Below are 20,731 nucleotides of genomic sequence, written 5' to 3'. Positions count from 1 at the left end.
AAAATGTTTCAGATTTTGTCAGTAGAGTCAACAGACTGAAATGTTTCTGGGGTCAAAAACATTGCATGTAGCTGAATCTGTACCTCACATAAATCAGAAAAACAATGACCCAGGTAAAAAAATACAATACATTATATGCAATAACTAAGTACATCAGATAATATATAAACAATAATAAAAAAAATGGAACATGTTTGACTTATGATATAGGGAAGTCAACAGCACAGTCAGCTCTCCTAAAGTTTAATGAGCGTTACCTGCCTCAATGTTTTTGTGATTTATGTGAGGTGCAGCTGACAAACATGACCCCAGCATAACATATATAATAACATATAATAACATACCATAAAAGAAAAAACATATTCTCATGTTTCAACTAAACACAATATTTTGACCACAGAAGCATTTCAGTCAATTGGTGTGAAGCAGGATGTGAAACAGGTGGCAAGACATTGTATTTTTATCTTGATGAAAGCCACAGTAGTCTCACGAAGGCAAACTTCGACACCAGAGCAAGAGGGAGTCTAGTCAACGCACACACACACAAAAAAACTTCCAACCTAAATCCAAGAATTCAGTCCCTGGCGCTGGACTCCAATTTCCCTTCTGTGTTCGGGAATCCTATGCAGTCTCCAGCAGCAAGTCCCTGCTAAAAGCAGCACAACAGCAAGTCCGCAAAGGGCCTGCGTCTTTCTCAGCTGCATCCTCAAATCTTTGGCAAGAGGGGGAAATTATCCCAGCACAAACTCCAACCTTCCCACTCCATCCATCCAAAATACAGCTACAACCACTCTCGTTGCTGCCTTGCTGGAGGTACGTCAGTCAAAGGGCTTTCAACGTTGCATACCAGGCAATCAAGAGAAATGGGGGTACTGCCATAGGAAGAAACAAGAGCAAAAGGAGGAAGGATGCCAAATAACCAAACAGAGCAGTTTGAGTAGACAGGTACTTAAGGGGAACTGTGTTATCAGACTAGCCGGCATGTTGATAAGAGTAGGCTCAAAAGTAGAATGGCGACACTGTGGGTGGAGAAATTGGTCAACTGATCTTCCATCTCATGTCTCTGTGCTGTTGGATTGTCTGCTTTCATACACCCTATATTTTCTAGCAGCAGTCATTTTAAAAGCCATGTAGAACAAGATTTTAGAATAGAACATAGATGTTTAGACATTTACAATTGTGTAGGAGGCAGTGTCTGCTGCCTTCCAAAACTCTGAGAAAACAGAGGCTATGTCTATGTCAATTATAGTCTTGTCCCCACGTCTGAGCCATGCGTAAATCCTTACTAACGGATGCCAAACAAAGTGAAAATCATGGTACAAAGTTAGAAAGCAAAGGGAAAGTGACTTTTTATTCTATGATCTGTGCATTCAATAAAACCATCCTCAACAAACCACATGGCCAAACATTTTTTCCCTCTGGGAATGGTGTACAGCATGTTTTGAAGAGCAATGAAATGCTGACCCCTCTATGCATGGTAGCTATAATTTCCTTCCTTATGACCATGTCCCGCAGTGAACACTGTTGAACCCTGTCCTGTATTTCTTTCTTTTTTTTTTTCTGGTGAGTCACATCATCAGATATCTGTTCAGAGGCACGCAAAGGGGGCAGCTGCGGCCTACTTGTAACCGAAGGGTTGCTGGTTCGATCCCCGATCCAGTAGGAAAAATGTGGGCAGGGGAAGTGGTTGAGCATGGCTCGCCCATGTCCACATCCACGGCTGAAGTGCCCTTGAGCAAGGCACCTAACCCCTCACTGCTCCCCAAGCGCCGCTGTAGCAGGCAGCTCACAGCTCCGGGTTAGTGTGTGCTTCACCTCACTGAGTGTTCACTGTGTGCTGTGTGTGTTTCACTAATTCAGGGAATGGGATAAATGCAGAGACCAAATTTCCCTCACGGGATCAAAAGAGTATATATACTTCTATATTAATACAAAGCTCAGAACCCTAAAGCCCTGCGAAGTGCCCGTCACCCAAACTGAGGCCTGGCCTCAGTTGCCTGTTGCCAAAGAAAAATGCTTAGTGAGCGGCCCGCCAGTGCCATAAATCGACCTTCGTATTCACAATTGTGTGAATGGACGACAACCTCTTGTGTCTCGCCGCTGAGCTCACACGGCAAGGCCAGCCAGTAAGGCAAACAAGCAGGCCGGAGACGTAGTTGGTAGGATTTACATTCCACTTTGCGTCCACTTTACATGGGTTGTATCTGGTAGAGAGTAACAGTTAAAATATGAAAATGAGAGAGCTATGAAGCTTTTGTTATACTGTTACAGTGGACTTAGCCAACATGCTAATCTGCTATTCTTTTCTTTTCTTTTTAAGTATATTTGGGGCTTTTTTGCCTTTATTCAGACAGGACAGTGAAGAGTGACAGGAAGCAAGTGGGGGAGAGAGAGAGAGAGAAATAGAAAGAGAGAGATGTGGTGGGACTAGGAAATGACTGCGGGTCAGACTCAAACCCAGGTCCCTGGGCGCACTCGGACCCAAATCTGGTACAGACACTGCAGACGCTTGCACCAGTACGGCCCCCCCCTCCAATTTATTTCCTTTTTGTAAGTGCTTACATGATGTGGTTACACTACACCACAAACATTGCTCTGCACACAAATGTTGCTCTTTAGCTTTATGAAAGTCTTGATTTTGTGTCCATCATCATTCATCTACTCCAATCAGTGTTCAAATTTGAAACCACAAGTAGAAGCCAAACTAATTACAAGTGGAATACATTTCACTGGCCGTTTTAGCAACCACTGTCAACACAGGCAAACATAGGTCTTCAACTTGGACTCCATACAAATCCAAGGATCTCTGCTGGGTTTACATTATGTCAAAGCAAGTTATGGCACTTTGAATCAGAGATGGATAACTGTGATACAAACATAAATATTACATTGCACTTCACTGTTCATTTGGCCTATGTTTATGAAAGAAATCTGTGCAATCAGGGTTATCCTTACAAAGGTCTTTACAAAAGAAAAAAACAGATGGACAGAGGGGGAAAGAGAGTGAAATGGAGTAAAGTGGATTGCGGTGGGACCGATATCGAAAGATCATATTTGGCAGATGCTTGTGATGCACTGGTGCCAAATGCTGACATTTTTACAAAAAACATGCAGGCGCTCCAACCTGATTCCAACACCAATTTGACTTACTAGACCCTACTCCACAACTTCTCGTGATGGTGCTTATCAAATGAATGAGGATAAATTTCACAGAGACAAACTCATGTGTGTTATTCTGTCAGTACCATATTGTAAGGGTTAGAACTGCTACAGAGGTGACGATGATATCATCAAGATATTTGGACCACAATAAAATATTGAGACTTTACATATTACTTTACAGAATATTGCAGTCATTTTGGCGTGGTAAACTTTTCATACTGACAAACACTAAAATTGACTCATACTTACTTTGCAATTTACAATATGACAAGAAACACACAGTCGTAGGCCATATTGCTGATTTCAAAACAGATAAATATACCAAAATTAAACTTAAATAATAATATTATTATTGTGATACTTGGCGACACAGCGATACGATATATTGTGCCAAAAAGATATTGCGATACTACAACACTTGATATATTGTCCCAACTCTACCGTATCGTGAGCTACCCTGTGATTCCATCCTCTAACAGTCAGACACAAAGACGAGAGTGTACTGACTAAGAGAAATGGAGTAGTAGTGTCATCAAAAGAAAGGGAAAAAAGAAATAACAGAAGATAGAAGATAAGAGAAAAGGAGAGAATAGAGAATAGAGAATAGAAGAGATGTATTGGAGTTCTCAGTTTGGCTGCACTATGAGAGAAAGCTCTGTAGTGAAACCTTGACAGATTAAGATCTGTGAAAGGAATTACAGTGCTGGGGAGAGACCCCAGAGAGGGCCAGAGGAAATGACTCCAAGTGATGAAGACAGGGAGAGAAAGATGGGGGTGAGAGTGAGAGAGAGATGGTGAGTACACAAGAGGCTCTTGACTGACATTCATGGTTTTTGAGGACACTACCAACAATTCTGGAGAACACTCCTTGTTTATATATAGTTTGCTTTCTTACAGGCGCACAGTATAGCACCTTTTATGGTGTATGCGTCAGGACAGTGTCCAAAGTTACTGAACACCTGGACGGTCTCCCGAAATTGCCCCAAAACTTAGGACTAACTTAAGTTAGCCCACTCTAAACGACAAATACTTGAAAGGACCAAGTGAAGCATTGTGGCAAGTCATGCTAGAGTGAGTACCTTTAAAAGCACACGGACAGACACACGGACAGAGCGTAATCCAATCCTCAGTCGACACTGGTGGCATGCCACCTGATTCTCAGGGGGCATAGAGGCATTATTAGCTACACAACGGTCATGCATCCAATTGAGACATTCTCCCTTTCTCCCTCAGGTCTATCTGCCTATCCATCACAGAGGCCCCGAGTCATCTTTCAGAAGTAACGACAGGACCTCTCCAAGACCGACAGCTTCCATTGTTCATGTAACAAAGCTTCCTGTGGTAAATGTAACTCTAGAAACATTCGAAATTTGCAGTTCAGCTATTTCTAGTACCCTATGGCTACAACTATGTCTTTACGACTGTGTGTCACTGCCTGCCTCTCTCTCTCTCTCTCTCGTTCTCACACACACACGCACAGACACATACAGGCACACACAGACAAACACACACACACGCACTCCATTCATTCCAGCAAAGGAAGAATTTCCATTAAGAATTTGAAAGGGAAACCTACGGCTACATAGAGGACTAAACACTGCAGAGCAAATTGTGAACAAATTGCAAAGTGTCACAAAATAGGTTTGGCCTACCAAAAAGTTTGAGATTGAGTTTGCTAAAAAAAGAAAATGTCATGTTTCACATGACTGACCTGACAACAGCAGAGTACACAGTGTCAAAATACAACTGTTTACATGCGACAGAGAACTTAGGTTCCACCTTAATCAAACACCCTATCAATGCAGAATTATTTCAAAGCACTCACCCTTACATTATAAAAAAAACACCCAGAATTAACAATCAGCTGAAAGTTAAACGCAATATCAACTTTTTGGGTTATTTGCATGAAATATTATCTTTGTATACTAAAACATTACACTGACAATAACAAGTGTAAAGAAAGCAGGTTCCATTGCCACACACATCCATCAGGGGTGTCAGGATGAACTATAAAACTGATTGTGCATGCTATCTAGGAGATGTCATCAACCTGCTATTCTTCAGGCTTTTGCATGAAATTTGTCGGCGGTTTTTACAAAATGGGATGACTGATCTAATATATTCCATCATGGGTAAAGATCACTGTAAACACACAAGATGCCTATATGCATTGCAGTCACTTGGTAAGTCCTTATAAACAATCTGTGAAAGCTGCAGTATAACATCTTTGATGTATTTTCTCTTTTCACAATTACACTGCATTCCCCACATCATTATTGCACTGATGGTACCACTCACTAATGTAGAAGTGGTCTTAAAATCTGGTCCCCTCATTCACACTCGAGGAGAAAAGAGGGTCTTCAAACCTTTCATTACTCTTAAGTGTTAGCCTTGCAACAGTAATGATGGGTTTCTACTTGGAGAGTAATGGCACACCCACGAATTAACAATCATTAATTTACAGTGAAATCAGAGTCACAGTTGCTCCCAAGGAAAAAGGCTAGAAATTACACTTGCAATCAAAACATTCCATACTCACAGATACATTCAAAGACACACATGTCTCACAGGCATACAGATCATTTCATTTTGGACGTTTCTGTGTAGATCATACATAAAAAGCTTAATCATTCTATTCTATGTTTTACCCAAAATACACGTGCATTGCGTGTGCTGGCACAGGCAGCATCGTTTTCTGCCCAAAACACAAAGTAGTCCCTGTCCCTTATGCATATGCTTCCCATTACAGCTACATGTTAACAAAAGGCCATGTTGCGCCATCCTACTCCATTTTCCCTTAGTTTAATAAGGCCAAAATGTGCATCTGGTCCACAGAGACTTGATTGAATTACAGAAAAATTGAATCTTATGGAGTAATTCCCTTAAAATAAATAAACAACCCTCTCCTTTCAAACGAATCCAAGACAGCAAAAACCTTCACACGTTTGAGAGAGCTGTGTGCTCTGTTTAAGCGCCACAAACGTGTAAACAAACACATTGCATTTCGGTGTTTGGAGCTCCAATAACTAAATAAGATATCAACTTAGGTTCTACCATAGCCTTGTTTTGAAGACAGCGAATTTCACCATTCTGACAAGTCCAAACACAGCATATCGCTGTCCAGTGGATAAGTATTACTGGAGAAAAGTTACTTTGTTGCGGAAAGTACATTGAACGCGCTCATTTCGAATGTCTGTGTGACTAGTCACGCGGTGACTTTAATTTCACAGTGGTTTGCAATTATGATGAAAAACACAGCGGTGGTAAACAAAAACCTTACTTACTATGGTACAATTACGGCTGTGACGTAAAGATGAGTTACATTGTTTAAGATGAATGACTAGCGATAACGTTACGTGACAAAGGGTTAACTAAAGCGTTTTACTTAAAGTGACGCGCAAACCATATGGATGATAATCCACAGACCCAGTGTCAGTGTGGACTTTCGCTCTTGTTCGTAAAGAATTTAATTTAGGCCTACGTTAGCTGTAGCCTAAGCAATGTGCTACAAACAGCAACACAGTTGTAATACACAAGTTGCTCGGCCCCAGCCTACATTTTGCTCAACCACTTGTTGGACCAACAAACGAACTGTGGATTAAGGCAAAGTGAAAAAATTAGCTTGCTGGCTACATTGACGTCGAAATGTAAACTTGGTGAGAGAATTTGAGTAGCACTTCTGCTCGACCCCACTGCTTGATACGAAAGGGTCCTTTAACTTTGCTATTGTTAACGACCTTACAAACTAAGATAGTTTGATTTTAGCCACAATCCTGACGTGAACTTAAACCATCTGTATCAGTAGGTCTCTGGAGTGTGTGAGGTGCTGCCAGACGCCATACTCAGTCAAAACAATGCAAGAAGGTGAATTTTACATCTACTCACCTAATAGTTTCTTCACCTCCTCTGTGCTCAGGAATATATTGACATATGGACGATTACTGTTATTGTTAGTGCCCGGCGGGCCGCTCGGACTCGCAAGGCACAGGGCCCCTTCTAGCAGAAGAAGGAAAAAGAAACCTCCGAGTCTCCAAAGCACCGAATGTGGCCAGCCTCGGGACACATACGAGCTGGCACCGCAATGAGTGTCCTCCCGCCCCGACATCTCGGTTATCCGTGCTTGTTGCATTAATTCCTTTCGTTGAAGAAGCACCTCCACTACTTCAGTGTCACCCAAAGCTTAAACTCCGTCCTAAAGGCAACATAATACGACTTGATAGATAACTGTGCCTGTCTCCTCTTCCTCTCCCGGTTTTTCTTCCTGCTAGCTGGTAGCTACCAATGCTAACGTTGACGAGCTAACTTTGGTCTACCAGACTCGTTCAGTATGTGTGGAGACCGCAAGATTCAGAAAAATCGCTTGCTGTGCTCAAAGTTGCCTCTCTACTTTTACCCTCTCTTGTACTATCCTTTGGGCAGCCTAGGAGTGAGACAGGCCAAAGGAATTTAGCAGAGAATGGCCCGAAAAGTAGCCATCATCCAACTCTCTCCTTTCATGGTCTTTTCCCTCCCCCCTGCTATCTCAGTTTTCATTGTAGGAAGGAGGTGGGGTTGGGGGGTCACTTGAAACTAGGGCGCGCACGCATGGATGACTGGGATACGGGCGCGTTCGCATATGATGCGCTGCCACAAGTGAAGGTCTGCGGTGTTATGGTCATTTATGCAATCAGCAGCTTTGATTTGTGAACAGCAGCAACTTCAAGTCTTTAATGGGATAGAGTACTTAGTAGCCCTAGTGTTAGTTGTGTAATTAAAAAGGTCTCAAGAAAACAACCTAAGTCCCAGTAAAGATGATTTTAAAAAGTTAGATAACTTTTTGCGCTCTCACACACTCTCCGTATTAATAAAGCAGCAGCGGGTCTCCTCCTCTATTCATCAACCACAAAGGCATTTAATAGGTTCGCGTCTCTGCAACCTCGCGAGAGTGAACATGCAAGGTCATGTGCATTGAACTAGCTATTAAGGCTCCTTCTGCAAGGTTTAATCTTTGCTACATTTAATCTAATGTAACATAATATCATCTATTGTACATTCTGCCAGTTTAAAATAGGCCTGTTTACATTTAGGGCAATTAATACACACATATATTATAAAAGACTTGAAACATAGATGGCAGAAAACCAAAATATTTTTCCTGACTTCAGAGCTATTAGTAGGGGGGCCTATGTGTCTAATATGGGGGCTTGTGGGATTCGCATGTTAATTTTTGGAGAGTATTATATCTTTGTTCTAGGGGTTCTTAAAGGCCCATTCACACCAAGAACGATGACGATAATGTGTGAATGGGCCTTAAGAGTAAAAAAAAACATGTCTCACAACAACAAGGTTTTGAAGGACCCAAATCAAAGTTCAAATTCAGAAAAGGTCAAATTTGGTGTTTTGTCCATAAACCTCACATTGCTGGTATTATAGCATAGGCTATACCCCAAAAGAAAGGGTAAAGGATCAGATAGACAAACAGACAGGTGTGTGTGTGTGTAAGAAAGAGAAAAAGAGATACCAGCATGGACGGATTATGAACTTTCAGGCCCCTGGGCCCAGATCTATTAAGGGCCCCCCACTAATTGTTGTGGGGGACATTTTTTTAAATGTATGTGATGTGATTTCCTGTATTCTGGTGCATTTTGGGGATGGCCAATACTTTAGTTCAATCAGATTCATTGCCTATGTGTTGATGTGTTGATGTTGTGGCAATGATTCCATGCTTGGGCTCCCTGACTCCTTGGGCCCGATAGGACTGTGCAGTAATCCATCCCTGACTACCAATGACAGTTGGCTGATGATAGCTGGCAGTGATAGAATTTAGAATATCGAATAAGCACTAGTGCTTTGTTCTCCATGGTTGGTGATATTAGTGACCACCTAGCCTTCTACATTTGAGCAAGCACATTTTCATAGTTCATGTTGGCACAGTCTAGTTAGGTTATATTCTGAGGTGTGTCTTTCTGTTAGTCAGGTGATGGCACACATATTCTAAAAGAAACAGATTTTGGGCTATGTATTCAGTGGTAGATATGTGTGGACTGGTGAATGACCCATCACTAGAGACATATTGTTTTTGTCCATGAGAGAGTATGGAGATGGGGATCACAGATCAGCCAACGATTACATTGTTACAGTGCAGTTATTTTACAACAGAACAAAGCAGTTTGGCACAGGAACTGCTACAAATCCACCTGTAACAGTGATCATCTGCAGCATGCTAAGATTCGCTATCAGAAATCATGTGAAGCAGGCAGGACTCTTCAGAAAAGACGTAGTAGACCATCTTCTGAACCTGCAGCAACACCTGCAACTGCATAAAGTCCATCTAGAGGGACTTTGTACACTTGTTCAGCAGCAGCTGCTGCCAGCATAGATAAGTGCTTCTTCTGTCAGAAGCAGACAAAAGAGCGTCTTCATGAGGTGTCCTCTTTCAATGCAGGCCACCAACCAAGAACAACAACAAAGATGCTAGGATGGGGGAAATATGTTCATATTTTTGTGTGTGTGAGCAGCTGCATTTTGAATAAGCTGTAAGCTCTTTAGACAGGTATTATTACAGCCAGCATAATAGCATTGCAATAGCATTGCAATAGTCTATCCTTGAGATATCCTTGAGATCCATTAATTTCTCGGCATCTGGTAAGGATAAGGACTTCCTTATCTTTGAAATGTTCCTTAAATGGTAAAATTAAGTTTTGCTGATCTGTTTTATGTGATTACTTAGTGCTAGGTCCTGGTCAATTATAACTCCCAGGTTTTTAACACTTGTGGATGAGGTCAGTGGAAGATCACTATATGTAGCCTGTGATGTGGATAGGATATCCTTCATCTTTTTAGAACCTAAAACCATGACTTCTGTTTTATCTGAGTTCAAAAGCAGGAAATTATTTGTCATCCATGTCTTTATATCTCTTATACATGTGTCAAGTTTGGCTAACGGGGTTAATTTAACAGGTTTTATGGAGGGGTATAGTTATGTATCATCTGCTAAACAGGGGGCCCCAGTATCGATACAGGAGGACCGGTATCGATACAAGGCTAAATAACAGATGTCTTAAACGACTGCGGTACATGCCCTGATAGAATTATTTATAATCTAGAGCAAAACATTATCCAGGAAGGGGAGACCAGTCTTAAGAAGGTGAGTACAAATAGGGTTTAGACTAGTTGTAGATTTTGATGAGGAAATTGTGGAGGTGAGATCTAATATGTTGTGTATATGTAAATGAATTAAATGTTGTTTGAGGTCTCATCTGTGATTTTGCTATCTTTCAGCAATGGAGTATGTGTATTTGGTGAAACTGATTGGTTATTGATCTTATCTCTAATTGTTTGACATACAATCATAATACTGACATACAATCATACCGTTGAAAATAAGAAAATAACTGTTTTGTGAACTTTATTCACTGTTTAGAACTTTATTCACTGTTTAACTTTATTCACTGTAAAATAACTGTTTTGTGAACTTTTTGTGAAATTTATGGTATTAAATATAGTGAAATATACAATTTCACAAAAATAGGGGTTAAAACAGGTTAAATAAAATGGAGACATAATTTTTCTCCATGTTCAATGACCTCTAAAGACAGTCCAACCACTCTCCAAAAATTAACATTTCAATCCCACAGAAACCACATAGACCCCCTGACTATATGGCCTAATTGCGGGACCAAAAGTACTATACCGCACACACACTATTCTGTTGTCGTATTAAAACACTGTTTGAATTGTTAGGCTACAAGGAGAAACCACCCAGTCCATCTTACCAGATACGGCATAATCTATATGGATGTTTTTCTACGTAGGCATTATGGGACCAAGACCATAGTTATTTCAAAACATCAACTCTACATTTGTGTGTAACATATACTAATCAGCCTATATTAGTGTGGCATTTATTCAATTGTTCTTTATCAATAATGAGTAACAGTAATCGGTAAGGTGAAAGAACAGACAATAACTCGGATGGTTCAAAATTGCTACACAATACCTCTGAATATGATGCGATAATTATAGAACCCCTGGGAAATAGACGTACATCCAATGCAAAAAGTGGATTGGAATATTCCTTTGACATGACGAGACATCTTGTGGCACTTACCTGAACTGCACATTTCAGATATAAAAAAAGCATTATGGTTTTAGCTTCATAATGCATGAGGTCATGATAACAGCCCAAACATGAAACATTTAACATTTAACTGACCTGGGTAAATTAGGTACCAAAAGATAACAGAAAAATGACAAGAACAATCCACAAAAATTCACATTTTAACATTTTTATTATTAAAATATTCACCTACAAAACAGCCTATAAACACTATTTACATGATAGTTAACAGGGAGGTTTGGTGTACAGAGACAGGTTTCTGACATAAATTTCCAGTCTTCATAACATCTTTTATGAGTGGTCTTGCCCACTGACAAAACCAAGATCGATGGTATATGGTTAGATGGTAAGTATGAGATGCACTTTGTTTTGCTTTTTTTGTGTGTGTGTGAAATAGGGACAGGCAATCGCTTAGAAATTTCCCTGAGGGGCTAACTTGCCACTTCATACAAGAGTACCTTTACAAATGTGTCAGCATGGACATCTGAGGTATGCTTCTGATCCAGTCAACTTGTGAAGTGTTCGCTCATCATCAGAGTTTTAGTTCTACCCCTTGTGTGGACTCCGTATCAGTGTAGTCTGAAAAAACGTTTTTTTGGCATTGCTAGGGCTACCCATCGTTGTCTGAGAATTCAGGTGTCCAGAGGCCTGATAGGATTCCTCACACGAGTCAAAGCAATTGGAGAGGAAACCATAGATGGGGGCTACGGATGGAGAACCCAGAAATCTCTGGATCTGAGCAGGAAGAATCTCCCTGAAAAGTAAGATCATTAATTTAGGTTCAAGTAATCCTTGCATATGTATAGTATACAGTATATTTTTAAGATTTTGTGCATTGGTAAGATGTTGAATCACTTGTAATGACAATTTATTAATTGATGAAAATATACTAACCACTATTGTTGCCTCTGAGTTCTTCTGTCTGTGAAGACGGAATGGCGTAACATTAAAACGCTTTTCATTGAGTTAGTTATATGAATGTGTTTGCAAGACAGCTATTCTAGGATGTCAATGTTGAACTTTGATTTTATGATTGAGTTTGAAAGGCTGTATTTGATTTGTATTGACAGCCTGACTCACTTGTTTTCTTTGGCAGTTGAGGCTCACAAATCTCTCTGTAACAAACATCTTGCTGCACTTTATATGTTCTCTTGTACCTGGGGGAAATAAATTGAAACAAATGTCATTCATATATACGGTATCGGATGTCAGATTGAAGTTCTCTACAGCAAAAATTACTTTCAGTCGCACTGAACACTGGCCATCGTTCAGGCTTGAAGTTTAAATACTGGTGTATTGTTTTCTTCAATATTGTATTCTTCAACTGTCCAGACAAACAATCCATTCATATACATTTTCAATCTTATCAATCTACTCTGTGGGTGCATGGTAATAATCACGGCTGTACACCTTAAAAGAAAAAAAATGAATGGATTGAGATCCTTCCACTCACAGGTAATGGCAGACTCCATCTTCCCAGACGGGCACGCTCTTTGTCTCCGAGTAGAGACGGGTGCATGGGTGTGGCACTCTCTGGCAGACTGGAGGCAAGACCAAAACACAGATGATGAGAGGGGTGCACTGAGTTAAGTGGTAAAGGTTTAAAAAGACAAAGTCAATCAGATTATAGAAGACAAGGGGCTAGACTCTACATCTGTGAGCACGATCGGTCTTGGTGCCTGAGCTGCATATTTCATTAGATTCACTAGGGGGGATAGAGAGGGAGCACGGGAGAGAGGGAGGGGGAGAAAGAGAGGTCTGTTTAGCCCTCATCCGGGCTGATGAATGGCTTTAGCTATAGTGTTCAAATAGGGATGGACCCAAGGCTAACTGTAAGTGTTCAGTGATGGAGTGCATTTGGGAGGAAGGGTCGGATGTAAAATTTAATTAATGATTGCTCTCTCTAGAGACAGTGCCTGGGTTTTCTAATGTGGTAGTGCACTTATATAGTGCAGCACTCTAATAGAAAAGCCTCTTAATTAAGTGTGACATGTGCTTTATTGAGCATGTGTGCACAATATTGCCAAAGCGTTCTACAAAGCATACATTTCTATCAAAAGTAACTGATAATAATAATTATAGAAAAAAAGAATTCAAAAACAGTTGAAAACAAGAGTACATTTTAAAAAAATGAAATCTCTATCTCTCTCTCTTGGGTATGCAAAGAGAAGAAAAACAAGCTATTTAGAAGAAAAATATTTTTCAAAATGTGTTTGGAGTGTGTTTCATCCATGAAGTGATTTTTATCTCCTGTTTAAAGTCAGGCCTTTTTTGCATGCGAGAAGTAAGTACTGGAAATAACTCTTGTTTTTTTGCCATGTGCTAACCGGTCTCAATGACTGAAAAAGAATATTGTTGCCTTTGTGCACTTCCTCATCCCTGTGTGTGTGTGTGTGTGTGTGTGTGTGTGTGTGTGTGTGTGTGTGTGTGTGTGTGTGTGTGTGCTTCGGGGAGGGCGGGTTGAAAGGTTACACTCACACAGCTCGCACTGTCTGCCCTTGAAGCCCGTTGCGCAGTCGCAGTTGTAGCTGTCGCCGCCCTTGACGCACGTCCCCCCGTTCTGACAGGGCAGGCTGCTCCGGCAGTCCCTGGACAGCTCTGAAACACAGCAGCTGCTGTTAGAGGAGCCTGCGAGTCAGTCTCGTAAAAGCTCGCCAGAGCTCACGTTACAGCCCTGACTGCCACACTGCACTACATTTCCCCACTACCTCCTGACCTTATTCCACCGCCCCTGTCAGCTCTCACTAGCTACACAGGCAATTACGGCAATTAAGCAATTAAGCAATTAAGGAATCTGGAAATTATACCAAAGTGGTGCATTATTTGGAGTTGAAAGTAACGATAACATTTGAAAATCGTACCCAGCAGTATAGAAGTACTTGGGTTTTGCCCCTTTGTTGCAATTAGACAAATAAAAGCATGGATGTGATGTTTTTTCTATCCTGTCTATCTAAAGCTCTCCCACACAAAATAGCTTTTTTTTCTATTACCCACCCACACATACTCTGTGGTTTATTTCCCATATTTTATGAAGTCATTTTCCATAGAATGTGACTAAACCAACCTCTGAACCTCCTGTGAACCAAACAAAGGAAACTATGATTGATGGATTAACAGTAAAGCATGCCTATTTCCACGGTGAATTTTATGTGGTACGCATATCCTCAGAGATCTCAGAGTCCTCTCACTCCCCTGCTCACTTTCCTCTCTCTTCACTCCCTCCTTCCATCTGGGAGAAATTACATGACCAGAAATACCACCTATGGATCTCACACCCACATCTTTAATACTGCACTGCGTTTGACACCTACCAGCATTCTTTTTGGTCGTCTCCTCAGCGATCTCCAAGGCCAGGCTGATTTTATTGGTGGTTTCCTCCATTTTCTCCAGTTTGACGGGAGTCTCCGGTCCTGACATGAAATGAACATGCTTAATGTTAGAGAGTCACTTTGATTTATTCACCTGAAACATTCTTTCCGAACACATCCAAAGATATTTAAGGGTAGCAAGTCTTCACGAGTATGTGTGGGCCCGAGCTTAACACAATCAAGGTATCCGTGCCAATGTTGTGCATCCTACTCAGAGACTTTTAGGGAATCTGACAACAATGTGTTTGTCAACAGGGTGCGCACAGGCTCGGCGTGTCCTCTGTGAAGGGCACTCACTGGGGCGGTGTCTGATCGTGTTCCTTTGCTGGTTGGTGAACTTGGCCATTATCCTCCCCCTTCCATCAATCAGCTCTGTGTACCTGGTGTTAGAACAGAGAGGAGCAGAAATGACATTACATTACATTACACTTGGCTGACGCATTTTTAACCAAAGCGACTAACAACATGGTAAACAGTTTAAGTTTTTAAAGCAATTCTCTCAACAATTTTAGGAAGTAGTGAATAGCATTTTTTTTTTAAACTAAGGTCTTGTCACTTTATCAAAGGACTTCATGCCTTCCTGTCCTGTGACTGTTAAGCTGATTATGTCATAAAGCTGATTATGTCATAGAGGCAGCAGTTGCTTAGGAGCCTGCCAAGGAAGGTTTTTTTTTATAAGGAATCATGTTAAAAAGTTAATTGTACAACAGCATATTTTCTCAAGGTCCTTCCAAATAGTAATAATGTCCACATCTCAATAGATAGCAGTAATGTTTTTCCTTCAACTGTGAATACAATTCTTATTCATTGACGCAAAATGCCACGTAACACAATTTGCCAGGAAGTGTAGCGGAGAAAAGCAATTTATCAGCACTGATTCGGAACTTTAATCTTGACCTTTACATTGTGACACTCAAGCAGATGAGTGCAGGCAGAACCTTACAATTATCCTTATTCTTATTCTGGACCTTATCCCGTGCTAGTGGATTCAAACAGTCGGTTACACTTTACTTGACAGTGTCGACATAAGAGTGACATGACACTGTCATGAACGTGTCATAAACAAGTCATAAACGTTTATGACATAGCGCTTCTGTCATTAAGTGTCATTCGGTTTTTGTCATAACAGGTTAGGTTTAGGGTTAGTGTTAGGGTTAGGTTTTGGGTTAGGGTTAGGATTAGGGTTAAAGGTTACAATTAGGGTTAGGGTTCATGTGTCATGACAGTGTCATGTGTTCATGACAGTGTCATGTCACTCTTATGTCGATACTGTCAAGTAAAGTGTTACCAAACAGTCATTCTTCACGTTCAGCTCTGTGGATGATGCCCATGTGCCCCGCCCTACCTGGGCAGCTCCTCTGAGTGTTCCCTGTCCTCTGTCACGCCCACGTCTTGAGGTTTGTGCCGGACAGTGGGGCGGCCTCCGGTGGTCTCCGTCAGCCTCTCTCTCCTTGTCCACCGCTCATCAAGAGGCACTGATTCAGATCAGTAACACACACACACATACACACACACACACACACACACACACACACACACACACATTACACACCACACATGCACCATGCACACACCACACAAGCATTCACATTCACATTCAGAACAGTTGTAAGCATGTCACATGACATACTGCCGATAAATGTAAAACACAAGTACACATACATAACTATAGCCCAGACATAACCAGTGCTGTCCTAAAGACCGGGACCACCTCAGTACGGCATGCAGACAGCTTCGGCGTCAGAGAGGAGAGACAGAACAGACACTTACAAACCGGGTGATCTTATTAGGAATGGTTTTGTTTCTGTGTATCTACAGATGCTGTGGCCTGCTTGACATGAATTGAATGGGAAACTTGCTGATTGGAAATGATTTTCCACCACAGCTTCCCGTTAGTGGGGAACATATGCATTATTTACCAAACTCGTGCCACTGTTCAACTGCGCCATTATGTGTGTGTGTGTGTGTGTGTGTGTGTGTGTGTGTGTGTGTGTTTTGTGTTACTGATCGTGCCACTGTTCAACTGCGCCATTGTGCAATGACTCACTTCAGCTTAAGTGACACTGCAGTTTCACACATGGCCTTTTGTCCCTGTCAACAGTCACAAGGAATCACCCTGAAGTGCGACAACCCTCATACAAAATTCTTGTAGGCCAGCAGACATGTGCAAACACAAAAGGATGAACACAAAACAGAGACAGTGCGTGCTGCGGTGCTCATATGGGAAACATTTTTGCAATATGGAGCAGGCGGAAGCCAGGAGCCAATGGCTTTCCCTGGGGAATTTCTCCAAAGTTGACTCCGACATCACTTCTTAACTCAATAATATTCGACTCGACTGCGAGCTGCCAACTCTTGCCATCCACACCTGTATCAAGTTACAGTAGTGTGCGAATGAATATTTAGAAGCAAAGACTCAAAGCAGAGTGACATTTTATACAATCAGTCTGTCAAAAAAAAACACACACACACACGCACACACATGAGGAGGGAGAGGCCCTTGCCGTCATCACTTAAGGCAACTGTTTGGCAGCCTCCCCAAGGTCAGAACTGAATATGTTTCTGAAAGCTGCAAAAAGCGAAGTTACATCTGTGTGGCCTCCATGCTTGCCAGCCAATACTCAATCCAGGGTGTCAATTTCAGCAGTGTCCTGCTGCTGTTACCCGCCTGGTCTACAAAACACATCTTAGTATGAGGTGAACGGGTAATGACACACTGGACAGAGGTTCACCAGGTTGTTGATTGCCATGGGAAGAAATTAACAGAGCACAGCTAACATGAGGAAACACCTAGCAGCTGCAACAGTTTGCAGGACAGAGGAATAGCCACACACCCATCGTAGTGTAGAACGTCATCTGCCCGCATTACAATCACCAAGCCCTTTGTTTAACATGCAGGAGAGATGCAACTGAACCAGTGTGGCTGCAATACTCTTGTAAGCCCTGTCTAGTGATGTACTTACAGGTGGTAAAGGCCAGGTGCTGGGGCAGGCTGTGAACGTGTTCCTCTCCAGTGTTTCGGACGGCGGTCAGGGCCAGTCTGTAGTGCTGGCCTGGGGTGAGCTCTCTGATCATGTAGCTGCCCAGTCTCCCGTCGGGCAAGTACCGGCTTCTCGTGTTCAGGCCGCGGGTCACGTTCACCACGAAACCGTCCGGAATACTCCGGGGGTGCCGGTCCCATGTGACCTGTGCTGTAGTGGGGGTCACATGACCCAGTGAGAGGTTCTGGGGTGGAAGAGGCCCTGATAAAGATAGATGGATGGAAAGGGGAGAGAGAGAGGGAGAGAGTAAGCAATAGAAATGTCAATGTTTAATGATATATACAAGACTTAATTGTATATAGTACATGTGCACTTCGTGTACATTATATCAATATACTGTATGTCACATGAAGACAAATTCTTTCTTGATTCTTTCTTGTAAATATATGGATTCCCTGCATGTATATGTGCATGTATATGTCCATATAAAACTGTGGAGTGTATGAATGTGTACATGTGTATGAATGTGGTGACATACTTGTCCAAACGAGCAGTGGTCCAGCAGAGTGGCTTGTTGATGGAAGCTCCTCAGGTCTTACACCACTCTGAGTAACCACATCCACTGTGTACATCTGGCCTGGAAGCAGGGAACTGCTCAAAAGAAGACAAAATACAAATGAATGAACTACTAGTTAATTGGTGTGAGGATTGATTGAGTACAGGAGGCTTCAGTCTGGAAAAAAGTTGATTTGGGTGGTATGCTAAAACCATCTAGTGGCTAAATGTAGTAATGCAGCTTGCATTTTACTGGATACTACAGCCACCTAGTGGAATATTATGGGACTTTTAACAAAGTTGGCAAGTAAAATGCTACACAACGCCTGGGACACAATGAATTATTAACCTTACATTTAGGACTTTGTCTTGCAGAATTGATGTATTAAAACTGTCATCTGTAATTAATTGACTAACTAATTCACACAGTTGTGTTGGTGGTGAGTATTTCTATGTTGCGTGGCAGTGATTGAGTTCAGAATGCATGTGTACGTGTTTTCGGACCTGCATGAGCTTTTTCTATTGACGTATTGACACAGAAATGAATGTGTAAGTAGTATCACACATTCACAGGCAGTTTGTTTTTGTCTCACCTAAAGCCATACTCTGTGACGCTGCTGTTGAGGATAGCTGTGCGGGTTCCAGTGCCGTCGGAGGGGCTGAGGGAGAGGCGCACCTGACTGACCTGAGCTGCCTGCAGCAGCCAGCGCAGCCACACCTGAGAGGCTGAGACGTTCACCACCTGCAGCTGCTCTGCCTTCCGTGGCCCTGAACACACATGAGCGCACACACGCGCGCACACACACACACACATACACACACACACACATACACAGACCCAAACACACATGCACACACACAAATCAGTAACTACCCATGAAAATGTCTTACTACTCTATATTATTGAATACCGTAGTATTGTGTATATTTCTAAAGTACATGAGGCTTCTTGAGTGTCATGGATGTGAAATCGATACAAAAGCTTTGTAGTGACGTGCTGATTAAAAACAGGCTTTCTTGAAATCAAAACCATGTCTTCCCAGAAACGCTGTGTTGAAACAAACTGCCTGGACGCTCCCTCTCCCTCTTACGTGTGCGTATGAGAGCGAAGGCGGGCTGGCTGATGTCGTTGTTGTTGGCACCACGGTGCACGGAGAAGGTGGAGATGTTGTAGAGCAGGCCAGGCTCCAGGCCCTGCAGCAGGTAGCTGGAGTGCTGCCTCTCCAGAAAGTCGCCCGCGCTGCCCGCCGCCCAGGCGTGGGGTCACGGGCGAAGCCCGCCAAGGGCTGTCTGCGGACGTGTCCAGCTGGTCCCAGCGCAGCTCCACCTCGTCCTCCTCCACCCGCAACACACGCAGACCAGATGGAGGCAGCAGGTCTGAGAACAGGGGAGGTCATGATCACATTACTGCCATACATTCACAAAGGCTGTACATTTGTTAGGCTTTAAAACAACTTGTTACTGTAGTTACTTGTTACTTTAGATCAATTATAAGTATATATACTCTTTTGATCCCGTGAGGGAAATTTGGTCTTTGCATTTATCCCAATCCGTGAATTAGTGAAACACACTCAGCACACAGTGAACACACAGGGAGGTGAAGCAAACACTAATCCCGATGCAGTGAGCTGCCTGCTACAGCAGCGCTCGGGGAGCAGTGAGGGGTTAGGTGCCTTGCTCAAGGGCACTTCAGCCTTGGATGCGGGCATGGGAGAGCCGTGCTCAACCACTTCCCCCGCCCACATTTTTCCTACTGGTCGGGGATCGAAGCGGCAACCCTTCGGTTTCAAGCCCGAAGCCCTAACCAGTAGGCCACGGCTGCCCCAAAAAAACATACAGTATTGTCTTTTATGATATCAGAGGGTACTAGCTTCAACTATTTTCATAGCAAGCGACTTCACTACTATTGAGTACCTCTCATAATTGTAGATTCAAGAAGATGTACTCTAGCAGCGTTCTTTGGCATTTTCACTTTTCATATATAACAAGCAAAAAAACTCAGTGATGTTGTTCAAAGAAAAGAGTACAGTTATGATATTCAATAAAAGTAAACAAATTCTGTTTTTTTTCTTCATATCTCTGTTACTGGCAGCATATGTCCACAGCTGACCTTTCTCGCAGTCTCTGCCTGTATGTCCCACTTTGCAGATGCAGCTATAGTTCCCCCTTCTGTCATTGCGGCAGTGGCCCCTGTTCCCACAAGGCTGCAGTGCACATGGATTCTCCACTAGGGGGCAACAAAGACCAAGTATCGTCAGAAGTCTGCGCCACCACTCCCTGCTGGACTATGCTTGGAAGTGAAGTCACCGGAAAGGCTGCATGCATGCGGTTAAAGGGTTTTAAAGGGTTTCCTGACTGAGAGACTAGGACTTGATCCTGAAAAGAGAGCCATTGGTGACACATGCACATTGTTATTACTGAGCATTTCTCTTGGTTCCAGGATATCAATTTCAATTCAGCCATATGTAGAGAGAGCTCCAAGGAGTACACAGCTCTGCAGTCCAGCAAGCATGGACACCAGCACCCCGCCTGCAACAGAGAGCACGATGAGAGGTCCAACTCACACA

The 20,731-nt window shown here is 42.4% G+C and overlaps 2 protein-coding genes across 3 annotated transcripts in view; both read right to left on the bottom strand.

The window, feature by feature from the left end:
* The window catches only part of ryk (receptor like tyrosine kinase), a 53,713-nt gene extending 45,962 nt beyond the window's left edge, over positions 1-7,751 (bottom strand). Inside the window, exon 1 of one of the 2 annotated variants that reach the window (XM_048253299.1) lies at positions 7,048-7,751. In XM_048253299.1, coding sequence (XP_048109256.1) covers positions 7,048-7,291 — 244 coding nt within the window. In that variant the 5' untranslated portion in view covers positions 7,292-7,751. The remainder of the gene's footprint in view (positions 1-7,047) is intronic. The other variant, XM_048253300.1, reaches the window with a different exon arrangement.
* A 3,662-nt stretch (positions 7,752-11,413) lies between these two features.
* sned1 (sushi, nidogen and EGF-like domains 1) overlaps positions 11,414-20,731 on the bottom strand; it is a 47,039-nt gene continuing 37,721 nt past the window's right edge. Inside the window, 15 exon segments of the mRNA XM_048252898.1 lie at positions 11,414-12,014; positions 12,155-12,182; positions 12,341-12,417; positions 12,714-12,801; positions 13,739-13,858; positions 14,572-14,670; positions 14,926-15,008; positions 15,974-16,103; positions 17,592-17,870; positions 18,148-18,260; positions 18,758-18,932; positions 19,256-19,407; positions 19,409-19,541; positions 20,275-20,391; positions 20,729-20,731. The exon segment at positions 20,729-20,731 is cut by the window's right edge and continues 111 nt beyond it. Coding sequence (XP_048108855.1) covers positions 12,157-12,182; positions 12,341-12,417; positions 12,714-12,801; positions 13,739-13,858; positions 14,572-14,670; positions 14,926-15,008; positions 15,974-16,103; positions 17,592-17,870; positions 18,148-18,260; positions 18,758-18,932; positions 19,256-19,407; positions 19,409-19,541; positions 20,275-20,391; positions 20,729-20,731 — 1,595 coding nt within the window. The 3' untranslated portion in view covers positions 11,414-12,014; positions 12,155-12,156.

This window comes from Alosa alosa, chromosome 9 (genome assembly GCF_017589495.1).
Source record: "Alosa alosa isolate M-15738 ecotype Scorff River chromosome 9, AALO_Geno_1.1, whole genome shotgun sequence".
Taxonomy (NCBI): domain Eukaryota; kingdom Metazoa; phylum Chordata; class Actinopteri; order Clupeiformes; family Clupeidae; genus Alosa; species Alosa alosa.
The sequence above is the reverse complement of the archived record's forward strand: the minus strand, read 5'-3'. Positions and strand labels throughout refer to the sequence as shown.